This window comes from Mustelus asterias, chromosome 9 (assembly GCF_964213995.1).
Source record: "Mustelus asterias chromosome 9, sMusAst1.hap1.1, whole genome shotgun sequence".
Taxonomy (NCBI): domain Eukaryota; kingdom Metazoa; phylum Chordata; class Chondrichthyes; order Carcharhiniformes; family Triakidae; genus Mustelus; species Mustelus asterias.
The window spans coordinates 126,589,259-126,613,136 of record NC_135809.1 but is presented as its reverse complement, the minus strand read 5'-3'; the positions used below and the strand labels follow the sequence as shown (position 1 = coordinate 126,613,136).

Genomic DNA, 23,878 nt, shown 5'->3' with positions numbered 1-23,878 from the left:
TGCCATATAATATTCAGTAATGATTAATGAGTTAGATTTAATTAATAGCCTAATGGTGCATGAACATTCGCCCAATAGATTAGGTTGTAATTGTGGCAGGTGGGTAGGGTGATAGGTAGGTTGGGTTGAAAGCTGACAGGTAGGGTGGCAGCATTAGCAGTTAGTAGGGTGGATGGGAGATGGAGGGTGTAGGCAGCTTGGGTCACAAGGGAGTCAGGGTGAGTAGGGAAGTAATTGGTGAATCATCGAGGGAGCCGTGTGGTGGAGTCAGGACAGGTCGGGGGGTTGGGGGTCAGGGTTGTCAATTTTTCAGGGGATGCCAATGTGGTGGGGTGGGGTCAGCTCGGGGGAGTCAGAGGGTCTGGGAGGTTGGGGTAGTCAGGTAGTTGAAGGGGGAGACAGTTTGAGTGATTCATGGGGGTTCATTTGTATAGTTACCTAAGAAGTAGACAATGCTTTTTTCTGTCTATCATTTCCTAGGTAATTACACAGGTAAGTTAGTCAGAACAGTGCGGAATCTCTGACTCTTGCCGGAATTTTATCACCTCGCCCGCCCAAGGCTCGTAAGATCCCGCCCGAGGCCAATGGAGAATGTCGCTCTGTGAGCTCGCAGGGCGGGCGTGCCAGTAAAATTCCAACCTCTAACTCAGAGTTAAAGACTTTCAGAGAGTCCAGGGAGAAAGGGAATTGTCTATTGGAAGCTCAAACGTCTTGAGAAATTCCTTTGGAGTCCTTGCATTGAGACTTCCGAGGGGTCCCTTAGTGTATCTTATTGTACCAAAAGATCTGGCCCAATATTGCAAGAAAACTATTCTGAACACATTCAATAAATTTATTGCCTTTCCCACAAGAGGTAGGTTTATTATCCCGATCTATATGCAAGTTAAAATTGTAAATGGTTAGTTGATTATCTAATTAATGATACATAGGCGATGGATATAGTTTGTTTCGGCACTGAGATGTGGTTATTTGATTTATTCAAAAGTAGGAATAAAGATGGATGGCCTGGACACTGAGTTCACAGTTAGGAGGCAGGGATCCTCCAAATAAATCTATTATCAATGAAAAGATCTGTGTCTTGTTTTGTGCTTTGCCATCTAGTGTGGGGGAGGCAATGGCCTAGTGGTATTATCGCTAGACTATTAATCCAGAAACTCAGCTAACATTCTGGGGACCTGGGTTTGAATCTCACCATGGCAGGTGGTGGGATTTAAATTCAATACAAAATATCTGGAATTAAGAATCTACTGATGACCATGAAACCATTGTCAATTGACGGAAAAACCCATCTGGTTCACTAATGTCCTTTAGGGGAGGAAATCTGCCGCCCTTACCTGGTCTGGCCCACATGTGACTCCAGAGCCACAGCAATGTGGTTGACTCTCAACTGCAACTAGGGATGGACAATAAATGCTGGCCAGCCCGCGACGCCCATGAACCATGAATGAATTTTAAAAAGTATAACTTGGTTGCAGAGGATGGTTACTGAAAGTTGAGGATCAGAAACTAAAGATTGTTTTTCAAGACAGTAGATTGTAATCAGAATTACTTTTGAGAAGAATGATGAAACCAAGTACAACCGCTCAGTATATTGAGCAGTTAACCAAGTATGATTACCCACTGCTATTCCCTGAATCAGAACCTTATAACCAATGGAAAAATAGAGTAGATATGTGGACACAGATCACAGCTTTACCAAAGATACAACGCAATATACAAAAGTCTGAGATCACGTACTAACCAACTCAAGGCAGCTTCTTCCTTGTTGCCATCAGACTTTTGAATGGACTATCATATATTAAGCTAGCTATGACTACAACACTATATTCTGCACCCTCTCCTTTCCTTCTCACCTATGTACTCTATGAACATCATGTTTTGTCTGTATAGCGTGCAAGAAATAATACTTTTCACTGTATCCCAATACATGTGACAATAATAAATCAAATCAAAGTTATGACCTTAGGATTGTCACTTCCAAACAAAAGCAGAATCAGGAGCCAATTCTTTCTAAAGATTGGCTGCTTACCAGTTGGATATCGATGAAGGTTTGTGTATTCTATTATTGCATAATTCATGCATAAAATGTATAAGAAAGGTGATGTAAATGCCTACAAGACATGATCAGACTTTGTTAGATTTAGAAAGATGGATGGTTATTTCGCAGAGCAATATATCATGGGATTTAATAGATCATATACTAGGGGAGGTTATGCCTTCGTGGTATTATCGATAGACTATTAATTTAGAAATTCAGCTAGGGACGGCACAGTAGCACAGTGATTAGCACTGCTGCTTCACAGTGCCAGGGATCTGGGTTCGATTCCTGGCTTGGGTCACTGTCTGTGTGGAGTTTGCACGTTCTCCCCGTGTCTGGTGGGTTTCCTCCAGATGCTCTGGTTTCCTCCCACAGTCTGAGAGATGTGCTGGTTAGGTGCATTGACCCGAACAGACACCAGAGTGTGGCAACGAGGGGAAATTTCACAGTAACTTCATTGCAGTATTAATGTAAGCCTTACTTGTGACTAATAAATAAACTTTACTAATGTTCTGGGGACTCAGGTTTGAATCCCACCACGTCAGATAGTGGAATTTGAATTCAATAATAAAAAATCTGGAATTAAGAATCTACTGATGACCATGAAACCATTGTCGATTGCTGGAAAAACCCATCTGGTTCACTAATGTCCTTTAGGGAAGGAAATCTCTGTCCTTACCTGGTCTGGCCTACATGTGACTCCAGAGCAACAGCAATGTGGTTGACTCTCAACTACCCTCGGGCAACTAGGGATGGGCAACGAATGCTGGCCAGCCAGCGATGCCCATGTCCCACGAATGAATAAAAACAAAAGACAGGATTGCAGTAACTCCATTTGAAAATACCTGGTCTGGAGCTTGCTTTCAAATTGTTGGATTGTGTTAAAGCATCACAAAGGCACCAGTTCTGAACTGGATTTAAATTCTCAAAAAGAAGCATGCTTTTGGATCAGATGTCTGAGACTTTAAAAAATGTTTCTGGGAAATTAGTCATTTCCAGGAGCCTTTGTTGTACAAATGAGACATTTCGGCGGTGTGCGAAAGATGGAGGAGTCAACACTTGAGACAATTCATGATTTAGGATATGGGGTGAAGAAGTCAATACAACAGAAGAATCGCAGTCAAAAGATATGAGGTTGGAAACCTTATAGGCAGGTCTGACAGAATGGAGTAATAAAAACGGAAGAATGAACCCCAGGAATACCTGGGGAATTATTAACAGGTGTTACAGATGTCATTTGAAATATCATCAAGCATTAAATTACCCAAATTAGAACAACAGGGTTTCCAAGGTGACGCACAAGGTTCAAAAGTGGAAGATGATGATACTGATCAGTCTGAGGAAATTGTACTGGACAGAAGACGCTTCAGTCTGGTAATGTGTAAGAAGAAAAGTACATCACAGGAACAGGCCCTTCAGCCCTCCAAGCCTGTGCCGATCATGATGCCCTAGCTAAAAAAAACACCCTTCTACCCTTACTCGGACCATGTCCCTCTATTTCCTCCCTATTCATGTACCAGTCCAGATTCCCCTTAAATGTTGCTAATGTGCCAGTTTCCACCACATCCTCTGGCTGCACGTTCCAGGCACCCACCACTCTCTGCATGAAAAACTTCCTCCCCACATCTCCCTTAAGCTTTCCTCCTCTCACCTTGAACCTGTGCCCCCATGTAATTGACACTGCCACCCTTGGAAAAAGCCTCTAACTATCCACTCTATCTATGCCTCTCATAATTTTGTAGACCTTTATCAGGTTTCCCCTCAACCTCCGTCTTTCCAGTGAAAACATTCCTAGTTTATTCAATCTCTCCTGATACCCAACACCTTCAAGACCAAGCAACATCTTGGTGAATCTTTTTTGCATTCTTTCCAAAGCTTCCACGTCCTTCTGGTTGTGTGGTGACCAGAACTGCACTCAATACTCCAATACTCCAAATGCGGCCTAATCAAGGTTTTATATAGCTGCAACATAATTTCCCAACTCCTGTACTCAATGCCCCAGCTGATGAAGGCAATGTTCCTAAGAGTTCTGCCATTTACAGTATATATAATTCATACCTAAATTTGATCTTCCAAAATACATCATCTTGCATTTGTCCGGATTGAACTCCATCTGCCATATCTGTGCCCAAGTCTCCAAACTATCTATATCCTGTTGTATCCTCTGACAATCCTTGGCACTATCAGTAACGCTGCCAATCTTTGTGTCATCCACAAACTTAATAATCAGACCACCCACATTTTCCTCCAGATCACTTATATGTACTACAAACAACAAAGGTCCCAGCACTGATCCCTGCGGAACACCATTAGCTACAGATCTCCATTCTGAAAAACACCCTTCCACTGCTATCCTCTGTTTTCTATAACCAAGCCTGTCCTGTATCCATCTAGCCAGTCCCACCCCGGATCCAATGTGATTTTAGTTTTTGTACCAGTCTGCCATGTGGAACCTTGTCAAACGCCTTACTAAAGTCCATATAAACTACATCCACAGCCCTTCGCTCATCAATTTTCTTTGTCACCTCTTCAAAGAACTTAATCAAGTTAATGAGACATGACCTTACCCATAAAAAAACCATGCAGTCTGTCACTAACTGGTCCATTTTCCTCCAAATGTGCATATATCCTGTCCCTCAGTATCTTCTCCAAAAGCTTCCCCACCATGACATCAGGCTCACCGGCCTATAATTTGCTGGATGATCCCTGCTTCCTTTCTTGAACAAGGGAACAACATTGGCTACTCTCCAGTCCCTTGGAACCTCGCCTGTGGTCAAAGAGGATGTGAAGATATCTGTTAAGATCCCAGCTATTTCTCTTCTTGCCTCCCCCAATAACCTGGGATAGGTCCCATCCAGCCCCAGGGACTTGTCTATTTTAATACAATTTAGGATACTCAACACTTCCTCCTTTGATATATTGATGTTCTCTATAGTGTTCACACACCTATCCCTGACCTCAGCATCTATCATGTCCTTCTCCTTGGTGACACCAATACAAAGTACTCATTAAGGATTTCACCCACTTCTTGTGGTTCCACGCATAACTTCCCTCCATTGTATTTGAGTGGGTCTATTTGTTCTCTTGCTACCCTCTTGCTCCCAATATATGCATAAAAAGCCTTGGGATTCTCCTTGACCCTGTTTGCTAAAGACATTTCCTGGCCCCTTTTAGCCCTCCTAGTGCCACGTTTAAGTTCCTACTTAAACATGGCACTAGTACAGTTCCTTTCTACTTTCACTGTACTCTTCAAAGGCTTCATCAGTTTTTAGATGCCTAGGCCTATCAAATGCTTCCTTTTTCCTTTTGACTAAGCTTACAATTTCCCCTGTCATCCATGGTTCCCGAATCCTGCCATTTCTATCCTTCATTTTTGCGGGGACATGCCTGTCCTGCACTTCAATCAATTGGCCTTTAAAAGCTTCCCACATACCAGGCATGTACTGGTCACATATTCATTTAATTGAGCTGTGATGGACCATGGTTGTACATTGACAGCATGTGGAATGGATTGGCTGAAATGTGATTTACATTCCGTCAGTAATAAAGGTAGAAGTAAGGTCACAGAATATGAACGTTCTACTTGTTTCAGGTTCAGAGATGACAACATCTTAAGGTTTGAAAACAGTTGTGATTCCATGCAGAAAAGTTGGGGTAAGCCACTTTATCAAGGCAGTTGAAATATCTAGTATCCATTCTTGTTACTGAGCACACCATTCATGAAACAAGGCACAGGTCCTTTTCTTGATAGTAGGTTTACTGACAGGATATCTGCCTCCTAACTGCTATCTTTGCCTCAGCCATTCTTTGGTTAGGTGCTCTAAGTCCTTAATCAAACAATGCCTATCACCTGTGCACTTTAACAATGTCATCATCCAATCATTTATCCTTTCTTTCCTTAAATAAAAATCTTTATAACATATTTAAATAATTGCAAAGCAGTTGGAGAAAAAATGGTTTTCCATATTTTTAACAAATGACCCATGCACAAGAGGTCACTCTTGTAGAACCTCCAAAAATCTCTTGGAGCAGGCATTCCTTTCTGGAAAGCAGTCTGGTTATTGGTGACTTGCGTCAATCTATAGAATCCCTACAGTGAAGAAGGAGGCCATCTGGCCCATTGAGTCTGCACCAACGCTCTGAAAGAGCATCATTCCCAGTCCCCTCCCCACCCTATCCCCATAGCCCCCGCGCATTTACCATGGCTAATCCACCAAACCTACAGACCTTGGGACACTAAGGGAAAATTCCCCATGGCTAAACCACCTAATCTACACTTCTTCGGACTGTAGGAGGAAACCGGAGCACCCAGAGGAACCACACACAGACACGGGAAGAATGTGCAAATTCCACACAGGCCAGAATCGAACCCGGGTCACTGGCGCTGAGAGGCAACACTGCCACCTACGACGTGCACTGCAGCAACTCACCAAGGTTCCTTTAACAGCATCTTCCAAATCCTCACACTCGACCTTCGAAGCAAGGGACCAGCACCACCTACAAATTTCTTTCCAGGTCACACACCATTCCGAATTGGAAATGTATCGCTGTTCCCTCAGAGTCACTGAATTAAAATCCCTCCCTAACAGCACTCTGGGTGTACCTACACCACATGGACTACAGCGGTTCAAGAAGGCTGTTCACTACCACCTTCTCAAGGGTAATTAGGGATGGGCAATAAATGCTGGCTTTAGCCGAGAGACTCAGAAGCAGGAATGATTAAATTATTTTTTTGAAAGGTGTAACACTGATGCTTACACGTGTTATCCGGGTTACTGTTCGATTAATAACTATCAAAATAATTAATGATTAAATATTGCAGTAATGAATTACACACGGCTTTTCATTTGATTTTGTCTGACCACACGGATTTGAGTGCTGTGGGTGTGAGGGGAAGGCTTCAGCCTATAATTGTTCTCAGTGATCAGGTCACTATTGCAAACCCCGCGCTGAGTTCAAGCAGGGTTCCTGCAAATATTCATTTCAAATCAGTGCCCAGTAGAGCTTTATTCTTTGCCACAGCTGTGATCACTGGCGAACACTTCATTCTACAACCCAATCCCCTTCCCCTCAAAAACAAATCTTCGAGTAAATCCTTCAAATTGTGAACACAATCTCATTATCTGAAATGTAAATTGGAGGGGCTTCGAACATATGTCGTGGCAATACTACAAATAAGGACACGTCAGGTGCAGAGAATGGAAACTTAAAGATCCTAGATGTCTAATCTGTGCAACAGGGATGTATTTTTAACTGCCCAACAGAGCCTTTATATGAAATGCACAAAAGGTGAATTGAGGGACAGATGGGTTTTAATATATAAATAATGTTATTGAATATAACACATTACAAACTTGGTATTTATTGGTCAATCAGAATTGAGTGGCAGATGATTCAAATTCCTGTCAACTGTCCATGCAAAGGGGAAGCACGTAAAGGCTACCCTAGCGTATTTCATTTTCACTCAAGTACAGTCAAATCTGAAACATATCCATCCCAAATCCTACCCATTCTCAGCAACAAAACCCAATGCCGCAGCTTAATCCCCATTGTTACCTCTTACCTATATCATTAGCTGAGATGGGCAAGGCTGCAGGGTAAGGCTGGGAGAATGGCATTGAGTGAGATGCTCCTTCACAGAGACAGCACAGAGATGATGGGGCGAATGGCCTCCTTCTGGCAGCCATCGTTCTGTGATTTGGATGTTCGGTGCTATTGTTTGAACGTATTCAACTGTACAATCACAATCGGTTAAAATTGAGTTGGCTTTGATTGAATCGTTAATTGAGAAGTTTAATTTGTGAATAAGCCAAGTAACAAATCAGGTGGTTGTCCCTTTAAGGGCAACATGGTAGGGTAAGGGTCATTTGACCTGTGATGCCCTGAAAGGGACAATCACCAGAATAATCTGGAAACAAATAGTCAAGAGAGTGAACAGGTGGCAGGGGCAATGGGCAGCACAGTGGCACAGTGGTTAGCACTGCTGCCTCACAGCACCAGGGATCTGGGTTCGATTCCTAGGTTGGGTCACTGTCTGTGCGGAGTCTGCACATTCTCCCCGTGTCTGCGTGCGTTTCCTCCGGGTGCTCTGGTTTCCTCCCCACAGTTCTAAAGACATGCTGGTTAGGTGCTTTGGCTATGCTACATTCTCCCTCAGTGTATCCGAACAGGCGCCCGATTGTGGCGATTAGGGAATTTTCACGGTAACATCATTGCAATTTTAATGTAAGCCAACCTGTGACGCTAATAAATAAACTTTAAACTTTAGATTGTCCTGACAAAATTTCACACATTCTTTAATGAGGTTTAGCACTCATTTAATGATATTCATCGAGCCAAATACTTTAATTTGAGCTATTATGTGTTTAACGCCAGTGCTCAGTTTGTTTTGCTGACCAGTAACTTTAATTAAAGTGGACGTTTAAATATTGGCGCAGCGTGTGCCGCTTTACCTGTCCACATCAAGCCTCTACCACGGGGAAGTGGAGACTGCCGTGTGGCCACTGGAGATGCTGAGAGATGCTTCCACACTCAGTATCCCCTGTGGGGAACTGCACTGTTACCGACAAAGGTGGCAGAGGCGACAATCGGATCAAATAAAGGGACGGGTGAAAACATTCTGTCCTCGTCCCTTTGAGCTTTGGGGGCAGATTGCAGTCTCCCGAGACAGTCTCCATCACAAACTTCCCAATTACAGCCTGTTTCCAGGGTAAATTAAAGCAAAAAGCTTTCAAACCCTAGCCCCTCAAATGGTCAAATGGAGAATACGAGGGGAAACTAGACAATCCCTTACACACTGAACGAATTGTTTAAAAAATGAATTTTTGATTTACATTTATTTTGCAAGTTTTTATAAAGGTAGAATACTGAAAATCTGGGAAACGAATTTTGACAGAATCTCTATTCTGTAGACAAAGAAATTGCCTTCTGTCCCTGGCAGTTCATTCTCATTGATTGATGAAATTTTAAAATATCCAGTAATTATGCAAATACTTTGTTGTCGTCAGTAAACACTAAAGCTTTGCGCCAATGGCTAAATTGGTAATGAATGGAAATATAAATCACATTCATTGGTGATTCGGGACTGCGGCTGTTCCATCTCTAGACTTGGCCAGACAACAAATAGAAGAAATGCAGTGGTATTGTGGTGTTCTAACCTTTTTAAAAAATTTTAAATATATTCTCGTCCTCCTGTGACCTTGTTGAGGTTTACAATGCCAAAACCATCAAAATGAGTTCCGGTTCTATAATATATACTGGCGGGAGGAGAGAATTCTAATAATCGCTCCATTGCCCCAGTGTTGGAATTGGTAACATGGCAATAATTTCAAAGGGTCAAAACATTACATCGGGTCTTACGTGAGCGCACATCTGACACTATGCAGGATTATAGGTATGCCGACGTGAAGAACTCTTGTACGTATATTATGCTACACTTAATACCATCTGGAGCAGCTTCGGGACATGGCAGTAATTCTGTACATTTACACTGGAATGCCAGTGTGGGAACATTGTTGCAGTTGATGATCTATGTGTTCTGGTTTGTATCGGAACCTTCACTGGATGAAGGGCTGTTACCTCCGCGGATGTAATCGCAAAGTCCAAGATCGCTTACATTACTATTAGAAACATAGAAAATAGGAGTAGGTCAGGCCATTCGGCCCTTTGAGCCTGCGGTGGCACAGTGGTTAGCACTGCTGCCTCACAGCGCCAAAGGCCCGGGTTCGATTCCCATGCTTGGATCACTGTCTCTGCGGAATCTGCATGTTGCGTGGGTTTCCTCCAGAGTGTGGCGACTAGGGGATTTTCACAGTAACTTTATTGCAGTGTTAATGTGAACCTACTTGTGACTAATAAATAAACTCATTTTGATCCTGGCTGATCATCCAACTCATTAGGCTATAAAAACATAGTAAATAAAAGTATTAAAAGCCCCTATTATAGTGAATTTTTCATTTAATTGAATGGAATCAAAAAGGCTTTTAGAATAAATGCAATTTTATCTTTACCACACAGCTAAGTTATCTTTTAACCCTCTTCGGCTTTAATTGTATGATAAAAGCAAATTATTGCGGATGCTGGAATCTGAAACAAAAACACAAAATTCTGGAAAATCTCAGCAGGTCTGACAGCATCTGTGGAGAGAGAATAGAGCCAACGTTTGGAGTCTAGATGGCCCTTCTCGTCAGTTCACTCAAAGTGTGGCACCGGTAGATGTACAGATGCATAGTGCGTCAGTTGGACTGGAGTTATACTGTCTCTCCCCTCTCCTCCAAACAATCGCTCGTTTAGCAAACATGCGAAGAACTTTCACATGGCTGTGATCGTCCATACAGAAACGAACCTTGATTTGCTATCAATCCGTTTGAATTCCATTGTCTTCCACAACTAGTACATCCTCTAGCTGAGCTATCCGAGGTATTGGTATTTGAGCAGCGTTTCCGTTTGACCTGTTTCTCAATGAAGTAGATGGAGAAATGAGTCGATGAAATTATTGGAATGTATTTGAAAATTTCCCACTTGTGAAATTGTACAGAACAGGATTATTTTTAAGAAAATAATGTTTAACAGGAAAATGTCATTACATTTACTCAGATTATTTTTAAGGAAATAACCTGAGAAATCCTGTTCAAAAGGTCAACCTTTTTGCCATGAATTCTCAAAACTATTTAAATTATCAAATCCAAAGGATTAGGCGGTTAGGCCATGCTAAATTGATCCTTAGTGTCGGGGGATTAGTAGTGGAAATACCTGGGATTACGGGGATAGGGCCTGGGTGGGATTGTTATCAGTGCAGTCCCGAAGGGCCGAATGGCCTCCTTTTGCAATGTAGGGATTCTCTGATCAAGCTTTATAAACTATTTATCTGATCAAAACCATGGCATTAAAACAAATGTTTAAATTTAAATTAGCAAAAATTATGTACATTTTTAATATTACAAAATCGATTTTTTTTTCCAGTATGTTTTTTGTTTTATTTTAAAGGATTTGATCATGTCTATTGAATCTAATTTTCCAGCGCCTCTCGTTTTAAACTAAGCAGTCTGCGTTATACAGTTATTGCGGTGCAGTCATTCCAAGGCGACTAAGAGTCCCTTCACTCACTGTGCAACACTGCTGGTCCTCACCGCGGCCGGTGTCAGAGGAAATCCTCCCTCAGGGCAAGCATAATTCACGCCATAGGGAACACATGTAGGTAGGTAGGCAGATAAATTGATTCAGTGTCGGTGGTGACAGCCAGCCTATTATCTTTGTTAAAAGTGGATGCAGATGGATTGTGCATTGTGGCATCTGGAGGAATAACCCAAATTCAAAATCGGAGGAGATTGTCTGAAGGGTGTCTGTAATTTTAGGTTTGGGGATTTCAACATAAATGTTCATTTTAGTCAGTTTCCTCGTAAAATGAGCGTGGAGCTGGACTGGCACTAACTTAGTTATTCCTCAGTATTTTAGCTTCATTTTATTGGATTTCGCAAGTACATCAAACATTCGTGTGCATGTCATGAGGATGGCGGAATTAATCTTTGCAATTCGTCGTAGTCTCCTATAACCACCGCGGCTTCCAACTATTGTGAGGGGGAAGAAAACGATTCCGTAGTTCAACTTTAGATTTGGGGAGGGTGAACGGATGCCTGCTTACTTTAGTGAGAAACACCTATATTAGAAAATATAGCAAAGGCACGGGGAGAAGATTGAAATGAACAGGGAAGACATGCTCAGAGGATAACTGGTTAGAATGAGGAAAGTGGTGCTTGACAAAATGAAAATGAAATTACTAAATAAGAATCTAATAGGGAATTTTGTTCTTTTCCAGTATTTATGTTAATATGGAATTAGCATGTTACCGGGATATGAGAGGCTTTTTAATTCATTTTGTGCCTTGCCTGGAAACAACATTTGTTGCCCACCTTAATTGGTCTTGGTAAGGTGGTGGTGGTGAACTGCCTTCTTGAACTACCGCAGTCCATCGAGTGTCATGTCTGGGTTGGAGTTCCTGTTTTCCGACCCAGTGACAAAGAAGGAACAACGACATAGTTCAAGTCCTGGTGGTGTGTCTCTTGGTGAGGAACTTGCAGGTGATGGTGTTCCCGTGTGTCTGCTGTTCTTGTTCTTCTAGGTGGTAGAACTCATGGGATTGGGAGATGCTGTCGCAGGAAATTGAGGAGCTGCTGCATCTGGTAGATGGGGCACACTGCTGCCACTTTGTGTCCGTGGTGGAGGGATTGAATGTTTAATGTGATGAATGGAGTGTTGATCAAGTGAACTGCTTCGGCCTGGATGGTGTTGAACTTCTTGAGTGTTCCCATTCAGGCAATTGGAGAGTATTCCATCACACACATCACGCACAAATGGTGGACCAACTTTGTGAAATGTGAAGATGAGTTACTCACTGCAGAGCTCCCAGCCTCTCACCTGCTTTTGTATTCACAGTATGTATATGGTTGGTCCAGCTACGTTTCTGATCAGAGGTTATCCTTGGATGATTATGGTGGGGAATGACCTTGACCTTCTTGAAGTTCAATAACCTTACAATCACTGAAGAGATGGTTAGGTAGGCTCTTATTGGAAATGGTCATTTCTTGGTACCTTTGTGGCACAAATGTTATTGCCACCTATCAGCCAAGCCTGAATGTTGCCAAGGTCTGGTTACATGTGGGCATGGACTGCTTCAGTGTCTGAAGGTACTGAACACAAAAGTGACTATTTCCACTTTTGACTTTATGGCAAGGGGTAATGTCATTGATGAAACAGCTGAAGATGGTTGGGCCTTGGATGCTACACTTAAGAACTCCTGCAGCAACCCCCTATGGCTAATATAATTGGTGTACATCAATCACCACTATATCACAAAATGCCCAATATGACACCAGTCACTGGAGAGTTTTCCTCCTCATTCCCTTGACTTCAATTTTGCCAGAGCTCATTAATGCCACACTTGGTTAAATGTGGCCTTGTAGTCATTTTCACCTCACCTCCAGAATTCAGCTCCTTTATCCATGTTTAGACTAAGGCACAATGAAGTCAGGAGCCAAGTGACCTGAACAGAATCCAAACTGAGCATCACTAAACAAGTTATTATTGAATAAGTGCTGCTTGATAGCATTGTCAATGACACCTTCCATCATTTTGCTAAATGGTTGAAAGTAGATTGATGGGGCAGCGACTGTTTGGATTGTATTTGTCCTGCTTTTCCTGGACAAGAAAAATTTCTACATTGCCAGATGTTATCATTATAGCCCAACAGTTTGGATAGAGATGCAGTTAGTTTCATTATTTTAGTGTGTGGGAAAAGGCAAATAATTGCGTAAGATGAGTGTCAATGTGAGTATTGTGTACCCGAAGAGAAAATGCTAGAAAAGCTCAGCGGGTCTGGCAGCACCGGTAAGGAGAGAGAAGAGCTGATGTTTCGAGTTCAGATGACCCTTTGTCGAAGCTAAAAGACATAGAAAGTGAGAGATATTTATACTGCAGGGTGAAGGAATGACAGGGTGAGTATTGTGTAATTGGCTTGACATATTTAGATTGGTTGTCTTTGATAAGACAGGATTTGCTAGCAACAAAAAATGAATATTTTGGGAGCAATAAATGTTAAAGTATAAACCTGGGATCTTGATCAATAATTTAGTATTGTGGTTGCAAAACATAAAACAACATAAGAAAAGGAAATCTCTCTTGGGAGAAAGAAAAGCAGGAGAGCAAAGGGTAGAGCATCTTTTAAAGGTTTTTGACTGCCTTTGGGTACAACGGCATGATCAGAAAGAAGCATCAGAACAAAATAAATTTAAAAAATTAAAAGAGAAAGACACTGCTCACTCAACAGCCAAAAAAATTGATTAAATATTTAAAACTAGTCACATATGCAAGCATGTTTTTTTATGCATCTGTGAGCTTCTACATGTCTGTGTTGTGTGTTGGTATGTTGTCTGTTGATGGCTGTGTGTATGGCAGGAAGGAGTTGGAAATCTAAATGATGTTTTAAGCCACAAAATAGGATTGTAGCACAACTGCTTTAATACATTTATCTGAAATTTCTCCCTGCACATTTTAATGGAGGTGTTAATAATTTATTATAAATGGTTTGGTGCCTCTGTTCCAATAAAGATGTGAGCTGTAATGCCTATTATTTCAGTCTAAATTCAGATTCCAAGTGTTTTGTTGTCTCTTCCCTTCAAACCTGCAGATCTGAAGTTTCCACAATAAAAATAATGTGCATCTTCCTATTTTAACATGCAGTGTACATTCATTCATCAACTTACATACTTGCTCACTCATTTTTCAAAAGATTTTGTGGGGGAGAGGTGTCTGTAAAAGAATGCTCCTCATTTATGATGAATGTCAGCATAAATGATTGTTTTTTTAGATATATGAAGTTAATTATTAAAGCACAATGAAACATTTGAGTGATGCTTCAACAAGTTCGTTTGTTATTTGTCCAAATATCTCAAATATATTCTTATCGCATTGTCATTTTCTCAAGAAGTAATTCAATCAACAGATTTTGTCTTTGTTTAGAAAAGTAGCAAATCAAAGCACTGTTGTTTACTGATTTTATTGGGCCAAGTCTGTGATGGAGGATTGGCACAGGATGGTTAGTAGGTATCAGCACAGGACAGTTAGTAGGTACTGGCACAGGATGATTAGTAGCTTTTGGCACAAGATGGCTAGTAGGTATTGACACAGGATGGTTGGTAGGTATTGGCACAGAATGGTTAGTAGGTATTGGCACAGGACGGTTAGTAGGTATTGGCACAGAATGGTAAGTAGGTATTGGCACAGGACGGTTAGTAGGTATTGGCACAGAATGGTTAGTAGGTATTGGTACAGGACGGTTGGTAGGTGCTGGCTTTTCTTCTTCCAGAAACAATCTCCCAATTTTACAAGATGAGGAATGAAATTGTAATGTTTTCAAGGAACAATGTCACCTGGGTTTTAGCTTATTCAACCGCAAACTCCAGAAAGTGGTCAGGGAATTCTTACAAAAGTCACATTGAAATTCCATATAGTAGCATTAAACTTGTATCAATAAATAATGCCCAAGCCACAACTGGCTAAATTTATGCTAATCTACTAGCTATTCAACTGCTTGAAGTGAGTGACTCGAGTTTGATCACAATTCCCAAAACTTAATATTTCTTAAAATTGTCCACAGGAAAACAGAACCTACGCTATAAACTTTCTTTCCAGCCCCTTCAACTTTTTAACATGTCACATATTATCTCAATGTATCTCAGTGACATTTTGTGCATGACAGGCTCTGTTATTTCGTTGTTACCAATAGATTGGTACAAATAATTACATAGTGATGTGATTATGTAATATTTATTAATGTCTGAAGACTCATCACAAAACAACTGCACAAAATGATCTCACTGGAATCCCCACCAGGAGAAACCCAACCCAAGCAACAACAAACAAAAAGTTGTCAACTATTTTTAAAGAAACAGATGAACATAAGGGTGGCACGGTGGTTAGCACTACTGCCTCACAGTGCCAGGATCCCAGGTTCAATTCCGGCCTCGGGTCATTGGCTGTATGGAGTTTGTACATTCTCCCCATGTCTGCGTGGGTTTCCTCCGGGTGCTCCGGTTTCCTCCCACAGTCCAAAGATGTGTGGGTTAGGTTGATTGGCCATGTTAAATTGACCCTTGGGTCAGGGGGATTAGCAGGGCAAATGTGTGGTGTTACGGGAATAGGCCTGGGTGGGATTGTGGTTGGTACAGAATTGATGGGCCGAATGGCCTCCTTCTGTACTGTGGGGATTCTATGACTCGAAATGTCATTGGAATGATTTCCGGATGAAAATGCTATTTCGTCTTTCTAACTAACTCAACTGTGCGTTTGCGGTTTATATCACTTGGAACTTTCAATTTGGATTACAGTCTGCTACCGACCTCATATTGTCCATCATTCTCCATGTAATTAATTCGGATGTCAGATACAATAACAAATTTCTAGCTATAAATAAACTTAATGTATTCTGAATTAAGTTTGATCGAACTATTTAAGTTTTAAATGCTGCGCTTCTGATCCGAAACGTGCTAGTTCAGAGAATGAACCTTTGGGGATCTGGTTAACGCTGAGAGCACAGATTGTTTCCTCTGAAGGTGTGCTTGTACATCTGATGGATCTATTTTACATGGGTGATTTTCCTCCACAACTTCTCTCCTCATTGGCGCTTGTTCATATACAATACAAAGTGCTTTTCCAGAAGGAAGACTTCTTGTAAGAGCATTGGAAGCGCTAATGACGGTTAGTCGCTCTCTGTGCGTTGCTCAATTACCCACTCTCTTCACTTCTTAACCAGGAGGCGGAAATGAAATGCAATCATTCTCACCTAGAAACCGGAAACGGCTCATTGGAAGTTAGTGATTGGATAATGATGCACTGCATCATGGATAACGTCTTAAAAGAGGGGAGGGGGGGTCACTTCGGATTGGAGTGATTCGGATTCAAAGGCGGAATATTTTGACTTTTAAAATTGATCAAAACATTATTTTTACCTCTTGAGGAAATGAAGGTACTTAAGAGGAAGAAGATTACAACATATCAATGGTTTATGAATGAACTCATTTGTAAGATTCCATTGTCAGTATTGTTAGCACAGCGGTGAAATTCGCATGGAAGTGACTAATGTAAATTTACAAAAACAAGGTTTTGCCTGTTGGGAATTGATCGATCCGAAATTTGAACAAGTCATTAATACTAATGCATCATGTACGCCTTTAAATATCATGCTCAACATGTGATAATTGCCCTTGTGTTATAAACAGACATAAGGCGCACAATGGAAACCACACTCTTTGAAAGACCAATTCATGATGGAAATCGTACATTTATTTCACTTTGCATTATTTTTCTCAGCAGATAAATATTGTCACGCGATCTCACGTACAAACTATACCGGAAGAATAGACCATGGCGGCGAGACATCCCATAACCATTGGGAAAAAGCAACCATGAACAATAGGGCTTAGCCAGCGGCAAATCTAAACAGAGGCGTTTGTTACTTCGATTATCTAAAAGCTAATTTTCTACCTATTGTTCCTAAATTGAATCTCACTTGTAAAATGACTGATATCAAATGGTAGATCTGTTATATTTATATTCTGATTAATTACACGCGACCAACTGCCAAATATAAGCTAAGTAATTAATGTTAAAATCAAGCGATATATATATTCTTTTGACAATCTCCAAGTGCCTAAAAATCTCCAGTAAAATGTTTGGGTGAGTATGCAGGAACTAAACATAACCAAAAGATGACAGATTATTCATGATTGACGCATTTGGTTTGTGTGGAGTATCTGTAGGGATATAGACTTGGACATGTTGGGAACCGTCTATGAATTTTGCTTCGTTGAAACATTTTTTTCTATAGCTGTAAATCCCCGCAAAAAAGATTAATTGTGAAGATTCAACGGCAGTTTGCCGTTTACAATTCGAGGTACTTCATTTCAACAGGTAAGGTGCTATCTCATGTGATAAACTCTCTGTAGAGTTTTTTTTCCCCTCAATTCCTGTAGGAACGCGGGGAAGGATTAAATGCCACATTGGACCAGCTATTGGAATAGACATGGAAAGCATATCTAAACCTCAAGCACCCGAGCATTAGCAGCGCAAAAAATAGTTGTTGGCTGATGTTATTTGCAGACAATTCGCTACAGACTCAAATTTGGAAATGTGCAGACGCCAGCGGGGTTTGCCCCATATTGTTAGCAACTCTTGCTTCTAACATGCTGTTGATTTCCGTAATAGAGTCTGGCGGATATCAATACTCCCCCATCCTCTGTTTTCGCTCGAACAAAGCCAACAGGACCTTGCACATCATGACACGAACAAAATTGGTCCATTATTAACTCCTGGACTAGGCTATCGGGTGAATCCTACGCACACTGTCACCAAGAAACTTGCTTCCGCTCGCCGACTCACCGTCGCTCTTGGCGTGAATCTCAACGGGCACCACAACGGGGACCCATTCAGTAATCTGGCAGTGTGTTACAAAAGGCTTCCTGCAAATCGAGACGGACTGATAAACCTCGCCAAAGTAAAATACAGTGAATATTCCTCCCTGAACCCAACCCCATTGCAGATAACAGACAGGAACCCGTTGTTTTCATATTTCAGTTGATCAATTCTGCCCGAATGCTTTCTCGTAGAGGAAGGTAGCATTGAAAACAATCCCAAATCTTCCCCCTCATATTTTGCCACAGTTTCTATGAGGCGAAAAACGAACTGTCCTCGGAATTACTGTGTCCTAGCTGCAGGAAAACATTCTCTCCCCCCCCCCCCCCCCCTTCCCTGTACATTCACCTTCTCTTTGAACTCATCGTTACAAAGGATCTTTTCAAGTTCCCTAATTCGTTAGACACCCGAAAGTCCCTTCTGACACTTACATAAGTAGTTCCGAGCAGATCCTGGCGGAACGGGCCAGTAAATTAGAATAGAAGTCAAATAAACCGTGTCAATTATGTAGAGACACACATAAGTTTGCCCCAAGAGCTATATCTAATTTCTTCTTGAAAGTAGACAACGTTTCGGCCTCAACTACATTCGGTGGTAGTGAATTCCATACATTTACCACCCTCTGCGGCTATTCTGCGGCTATTCTGAAAGTGAAGCCAACTGTATGTGTAAAAAATAGCGTCAATTTAATCGTGAACTTACGGGATGAGTAGCGGGCTTTAACGCTAAAAGATCAACAAAAGACATTCCAATAGCACCTTCATTCCAAGACTGGGAGATGGTGTTGTATGATATAAAGCGGTTAGACCAGGTCTGTCATATGAGGAGAGACTAAATCGGTTAGGATTATATTCACTGGAGTTTAGAAGAGTGAGAGGGGGTTTCATAGAAACTTATAAAATTCTAACAGGGTTAGACAAGGTAAACACAGAAAGAATGTTCCCAATGGTGGGAGAGTACAAACTAGGGGGCATAGATTGAGGATAAGCCTTTCAGGACTGAGGTGAGGAGAAATTTCTTCACCCAGAGGGTGGTGAATGTGTGGAATTCACTACCACAGAAAGTAGTTGAGGCCAAAACATGGTCTGATTTCAAGAAGAAATTAGATATAGCTCTTGGGGCTAAAGGGATCAATGGTTATGGGGGAAAGAGGGGATCAGGATATTGAATTTGCTGATCATAATGAATGGTGAAGCAGGTTCGAAGGGCCTACTCCTGCTTCTAGTTTCGAAAAAAAACGGCATGGAGATGGTGTTAAAGCGGTTAAACCGCATGGGAAGACTCGGTCTTAAGAAACTATTAAATATAGTTAGATAGGTTAACGGCTTAGGCCAACTTTTGAGGCCGGCGTTGTACTAAATCTGCGCCTGTATTCTTATCCTTGTGCCTCCGAGTATTTCCCATGTGTCATTCAGACGAATGTTCGAACCACCGTTTCTATTTGTTCGCTGGCAATTCCCAGGACACAGACATTCGTGTCTCAGTGTAAAGCTCACTTCTCCTGGGTTGTATTGTCACCAAGTATAATTGCAGACTCTGCAAACCGCAGGCTTATAAATGAATCTGCAGTGCAGACTGCTGATTGGAAATCCTAGTTTCCTAGTTATGAGGGGGTTATGAGACAACAGTAATGGAAATGAGTCATTTGAACAGGGTTTTAATCATCAGGCGAGAGAGGAACGTGACCTAACACCGTGCACAGTGCAACTTGTGGGAGATGCGTCCACTCACAATCCCTTTCCAACCACAACAACTTTAAAACCGCTTGGTCTCTCCCCGTTAATTATCGGGGGGGGGGGGGGGGAGGTCGATCTTGGCCCATTACTATTCCAATCACCGCGCACCCTGGTAACATTGGCACTCGAACACGTTCCCCTGCAGCTGAAGTGTCATGGGGTCGTGCGCTAACAGTTAAAATGGGCACACGCTTCCGACTGGCTCGGAACGAATTGGACGGGCGCTAGGATCCAATCGGCACAAGTGCGTGACTCGGATTGAGATGAACTAGGTTTGGATCTCAGGGGACCTAATTAACAGGTTGGATGGAACCACCACATCCCCCCTTCCTCCACCATGAACCGAAATATCAGCAGGCTCCACACAAACGGAGCGTCCACAACCTGCTTCTCAACTCGCCGAACCCTTTGACACAACGTTTGGAATTTTACATGTCTTTCGCACACATCATTATCTCTTAAATGCAATGTAAATACTGGTCGGCCGCCGCAATTGTCTGAAAATCCACCATTTGGCTCATTCACAAATGTATTGGTATGAATATGATTTGTTTAAATTATTCACTTTGTGCCCACGTAAATACAAATAAAATGATTTTGGATCATACCATTCTATTGTATGATTTTGCTATTCCATTATGTGACTAAAATATGCTTTGAAAGCTGGGGGAAACATTGTATATATAAAATAAACCAGATCTCAATTATCTGCCCTCATTTTCCCACCCAGACTGTTGGTACCATCTCCAAGGAAGCTCGGAATTGTTTAGGATCATTCTATTGTTTTGCCAATAAGCTGTGCCAGAAATGTTAAAAGACAAATAACACCGATGGTCGACATTAATTCGTTAAATAAGGATTCAATTTATTATAAAAGAAAACCCTAGGGTGGTATGCGGTGCAAATTGTCGAGTTCTTCTCAGTATTCCCCCGAAATAACATTTAAACTTAACGCATTTTCCGTCCAGCACTTTGTGCTTAACGACCTGCTTCGAATAATTCGAGATGTTTGGTTTGAAATCAGCCAGCTTTGGGTAAAATAAGTGTTCGAGTATAAGTGACTGCTGCCTCAGGAGCCCTGCCAAAATGCAGCAACATTCTTTCAAGGGTTAGTGAGCTTACCTGTTTGCTGCTAGTCTGGACGCTATGTAACCTCCGGGGATCTGAGTGACAATATATCCCCAGAAAAAAGAACCGTGGATCATCCCCACAGTCTCGGGGTCCCAGTTAAACGTCGCTTTCTTGCGAGAGGGAGAGGGCGAGAGGGAGAAAGAAAGAGAAAGGAAGGGAATGCAGGTCAGGTTATATCATAGATGACACTGGAATAAATCCTGCAGTTTATATTCACAGACAGAGACGGTGTAGTTACCAAATGATGGAACAAGTGTTTTAACATTAGGGTTGAATTTATTCAATGATTTGGGATCTGTTCAGTTTATTGTAAGGGGCGAACGGGGAGGGCTAAATTGGGCCCAGATATAATCGTGTTGGCATGTTCTAAATTTACTCTGCTTTTCTTAGAAATAAAACAAATTAAAAACACAAGCCATGAGGATTACGCGATTAAACCTCTTTTTCCAATACTTTATTTTTTACAAATCTGGGACCAGTCACCCAAATTGACCAGACTGGAGAGAGAAGATTGCGGAAGGGTTTAGTTTGGGAGATTTAGTTAAATTCGCGGAGATTTAGATGCGAGACCAAAGGCGTGCCTTCCTCACCTTCTTAATGATTGTATTCCCGTGATGGATGGTGCTATTGTTCACCATGTCCACGATGGCTACGCCAAGATTACACCTGATCCCGAAGGAGATACAGAAGCCCAAGCCACTCATGATGGCGATGATGTACCTGCGAGGTAGCCCAAAGCAGGTACAATCGCAGAGCGGCGGCTTGCTCGGCCGGACATTCTGCACCCTTCCATCTTCCGTCAACTCGATGTTTTCCCCAGGCTGTTGCCTCTTCTCTAGAACTCTGCAGCAGGGGGGGAGATAAACACAATCGCCCGAATAGAAACCTTCCTTTAAATTCCTCACTACCGCTTGCGTCTACCATTTGTGACATTAAATAAACACACATCCCTCTGTTCTGCTACCTTTACGCTTTTGCAATCCGCAGTCTAGGTGCATTGACATTAGATACTTTTATATATCATTATTTTGTTGCCGTTAGATATCCTTAAAATATACATCAAGGCGAGAAGTAATAAAATCTTCGCCTACAATATGTCGGTGTAATATATGGTCAGGCACAAGTCCAGAAAACAAACTATATGTGAATGAGGATAGTAGCTCCAGTTACTACTAGGGTTGTTTCTTTTAATAAATGTCCACCTAACAGTGAGAAGCTTATGTGTATTTCAGTGCGCGCTGCATATGTGCTTTTATCAAATAAATGCCTTCCTTTGGTGGAAAGTAAGCATGATATAGCGTTGCCAGAATGGAAACATAGATCACTGATAAAAACCCATCTGAAATAAAATAGACCTTGATAATAACACGAAGAGAAAAATCAAATGTGTAAACCCTGATCTATTTTTGTTTCATTATAGAGGGAATAATATTTCTGATTAAAATGTAACTAATATTTATGACGGGAAAAACACCAAATGAAAATGTTAACATCCAAAGCTGTTGCTCTGTTTAACTGTAGTGAGCTTTAGCCCATCTAACAATACAACTCATATTTGAGTATCTAAGTTATTGTCCATCAATTTACTTACTGGCCAAAGTATAGCCAAATATGAATTAAAATATAACAACATTAGATGTTATAAAGCAAAAAAAAACACCTGACAATAATCGATTAGTAAACCAATCTAGGACAGCAGTGTTTTAAATGCATACATTTATTCAGCCAATATTTATTTTAAATGTGAATGCATCCAAGTCGCTGTACTTATGCACACTCTATACACCGAATTAGGTATATGTGCTGAATTAACTTTAGTTGTTTTATGGAAAGCTTTGACTAGTTATGCCACGAAAGTCTACATTAAAATAATCCTTGATCTGAAATTATGCATTATATAATATCATTGTCGTTTTGCTGGACGGGCAGAGCGGTGAATATGTTACTAAACAGCTTGATATGTAGGCAGCCCGGTAGATCACTGCACAAAAAAAACCCCGCCAAATGCAGAAACAGACATCCCTTCTGATATTAATTATTTACAGGTTTCCTGGCTGATTTCTAAGGTGGAGGAGAGCAGACACAGAAACTCCACATCAGGAATGTAATGCCACAAGAGTCGATTTTTCAAAGGAAAAAAAACCTCTCAATTGCCACAGTTCCTTCTTGGCAAATCTAAAAGAAAACACCTTTAGCATTGTAACCGCTCATGGTAGACATGGCAGCAATCCTGATTTAATGGAACAAAATTGTAAGCAGCCATATTTAACTGATTATATGAGCCCTATTAGATGAGAAAAGCTAAATGATTAAGTAGGAAGAAGAGGAAAGAGCGAGAGTGTTGGGTGGTAAGATGTCAAATATGTACATCTATGTGGCCTGAATTGGATCAGTAGGATTTCTGATTATTCTACCGTCTTAATAATTACATATTTAACAATATTTACATTAAACGATTCCCCCAAAAAATCAGAAACCCTCTTGTACAATGATATTAATCCAGGGTAGTTTAAAACCTTTATTTTAAAAAAAATGAACAACAGATTGGCAAATATTGTTAGTTGTCTTACCTGTACAGGTGGCCAAGAGATTTCCCGGCAAAATTTTTGAGCCCCTCTTTGCTCGGAGCAAAAACCCGTTCCTTAACAGTATTCATACCCGTTCAGAAGGCGCTCAAGGTGTATTCTCTTATGAAAGTCTCATGCTAGAGATAATGATTGTTCATTAGAATTAATTCGGTGGAGCGATGTGGTACTCTCGAGCTACAGAGGAGCGTGCGACACCTACATAAGAACTGATATGCTGCTGCGATTCGAAGTTCAAAGAGGAAATGAGAAAGTCTTATTTGGCCGCCCGCGCCCAACCACTGAAGATTTGGAAACAGCCATGATGTTTGGAGAATTCTGCTTCAGAAATGCAATGCTGCTGGAATTTCTTTTTTAAATCGAAAATCCTCAGATGTAGATCTCGGCTAATAAAGTCTATACATTGGCATGACTTTTCTCTCAAT

The 23,878-nt window shown here is 41.3% G+C and overlaps 1 protein-coding gene across 1 annotated transcript in view; it reads right to left on the bottom strand.

Annotated features, from left to right (window-relative positions):
• LOC144499288 (vesicular glutamate transporter 2) overlaps positions 1-23,524 on the bottom strand; it is a 61,355-nt gene extending 37,831 nt beyond the window's left edge. The window contains exons 1-3 of the mRNA XM_078221403.1: positions 23,439-23,524; positions 21,459-21,711; positions 20,860-20,978 (exon numbers count right to left, since the gene is read on the bottom strand). Coding sequence (XP_078077529.1) covers positions 20,860-20,978; positions 21,459-21,711; positions 23,439-23,524 — 458 coding nt within the window. The remainder of the gene's footprint in view (positions 1-20,859; positions 20,979-21,458; positions 21,712-23,438) is intronic.
• Positions 23,525-23,878: the final 354 nt, after the last annotated feature.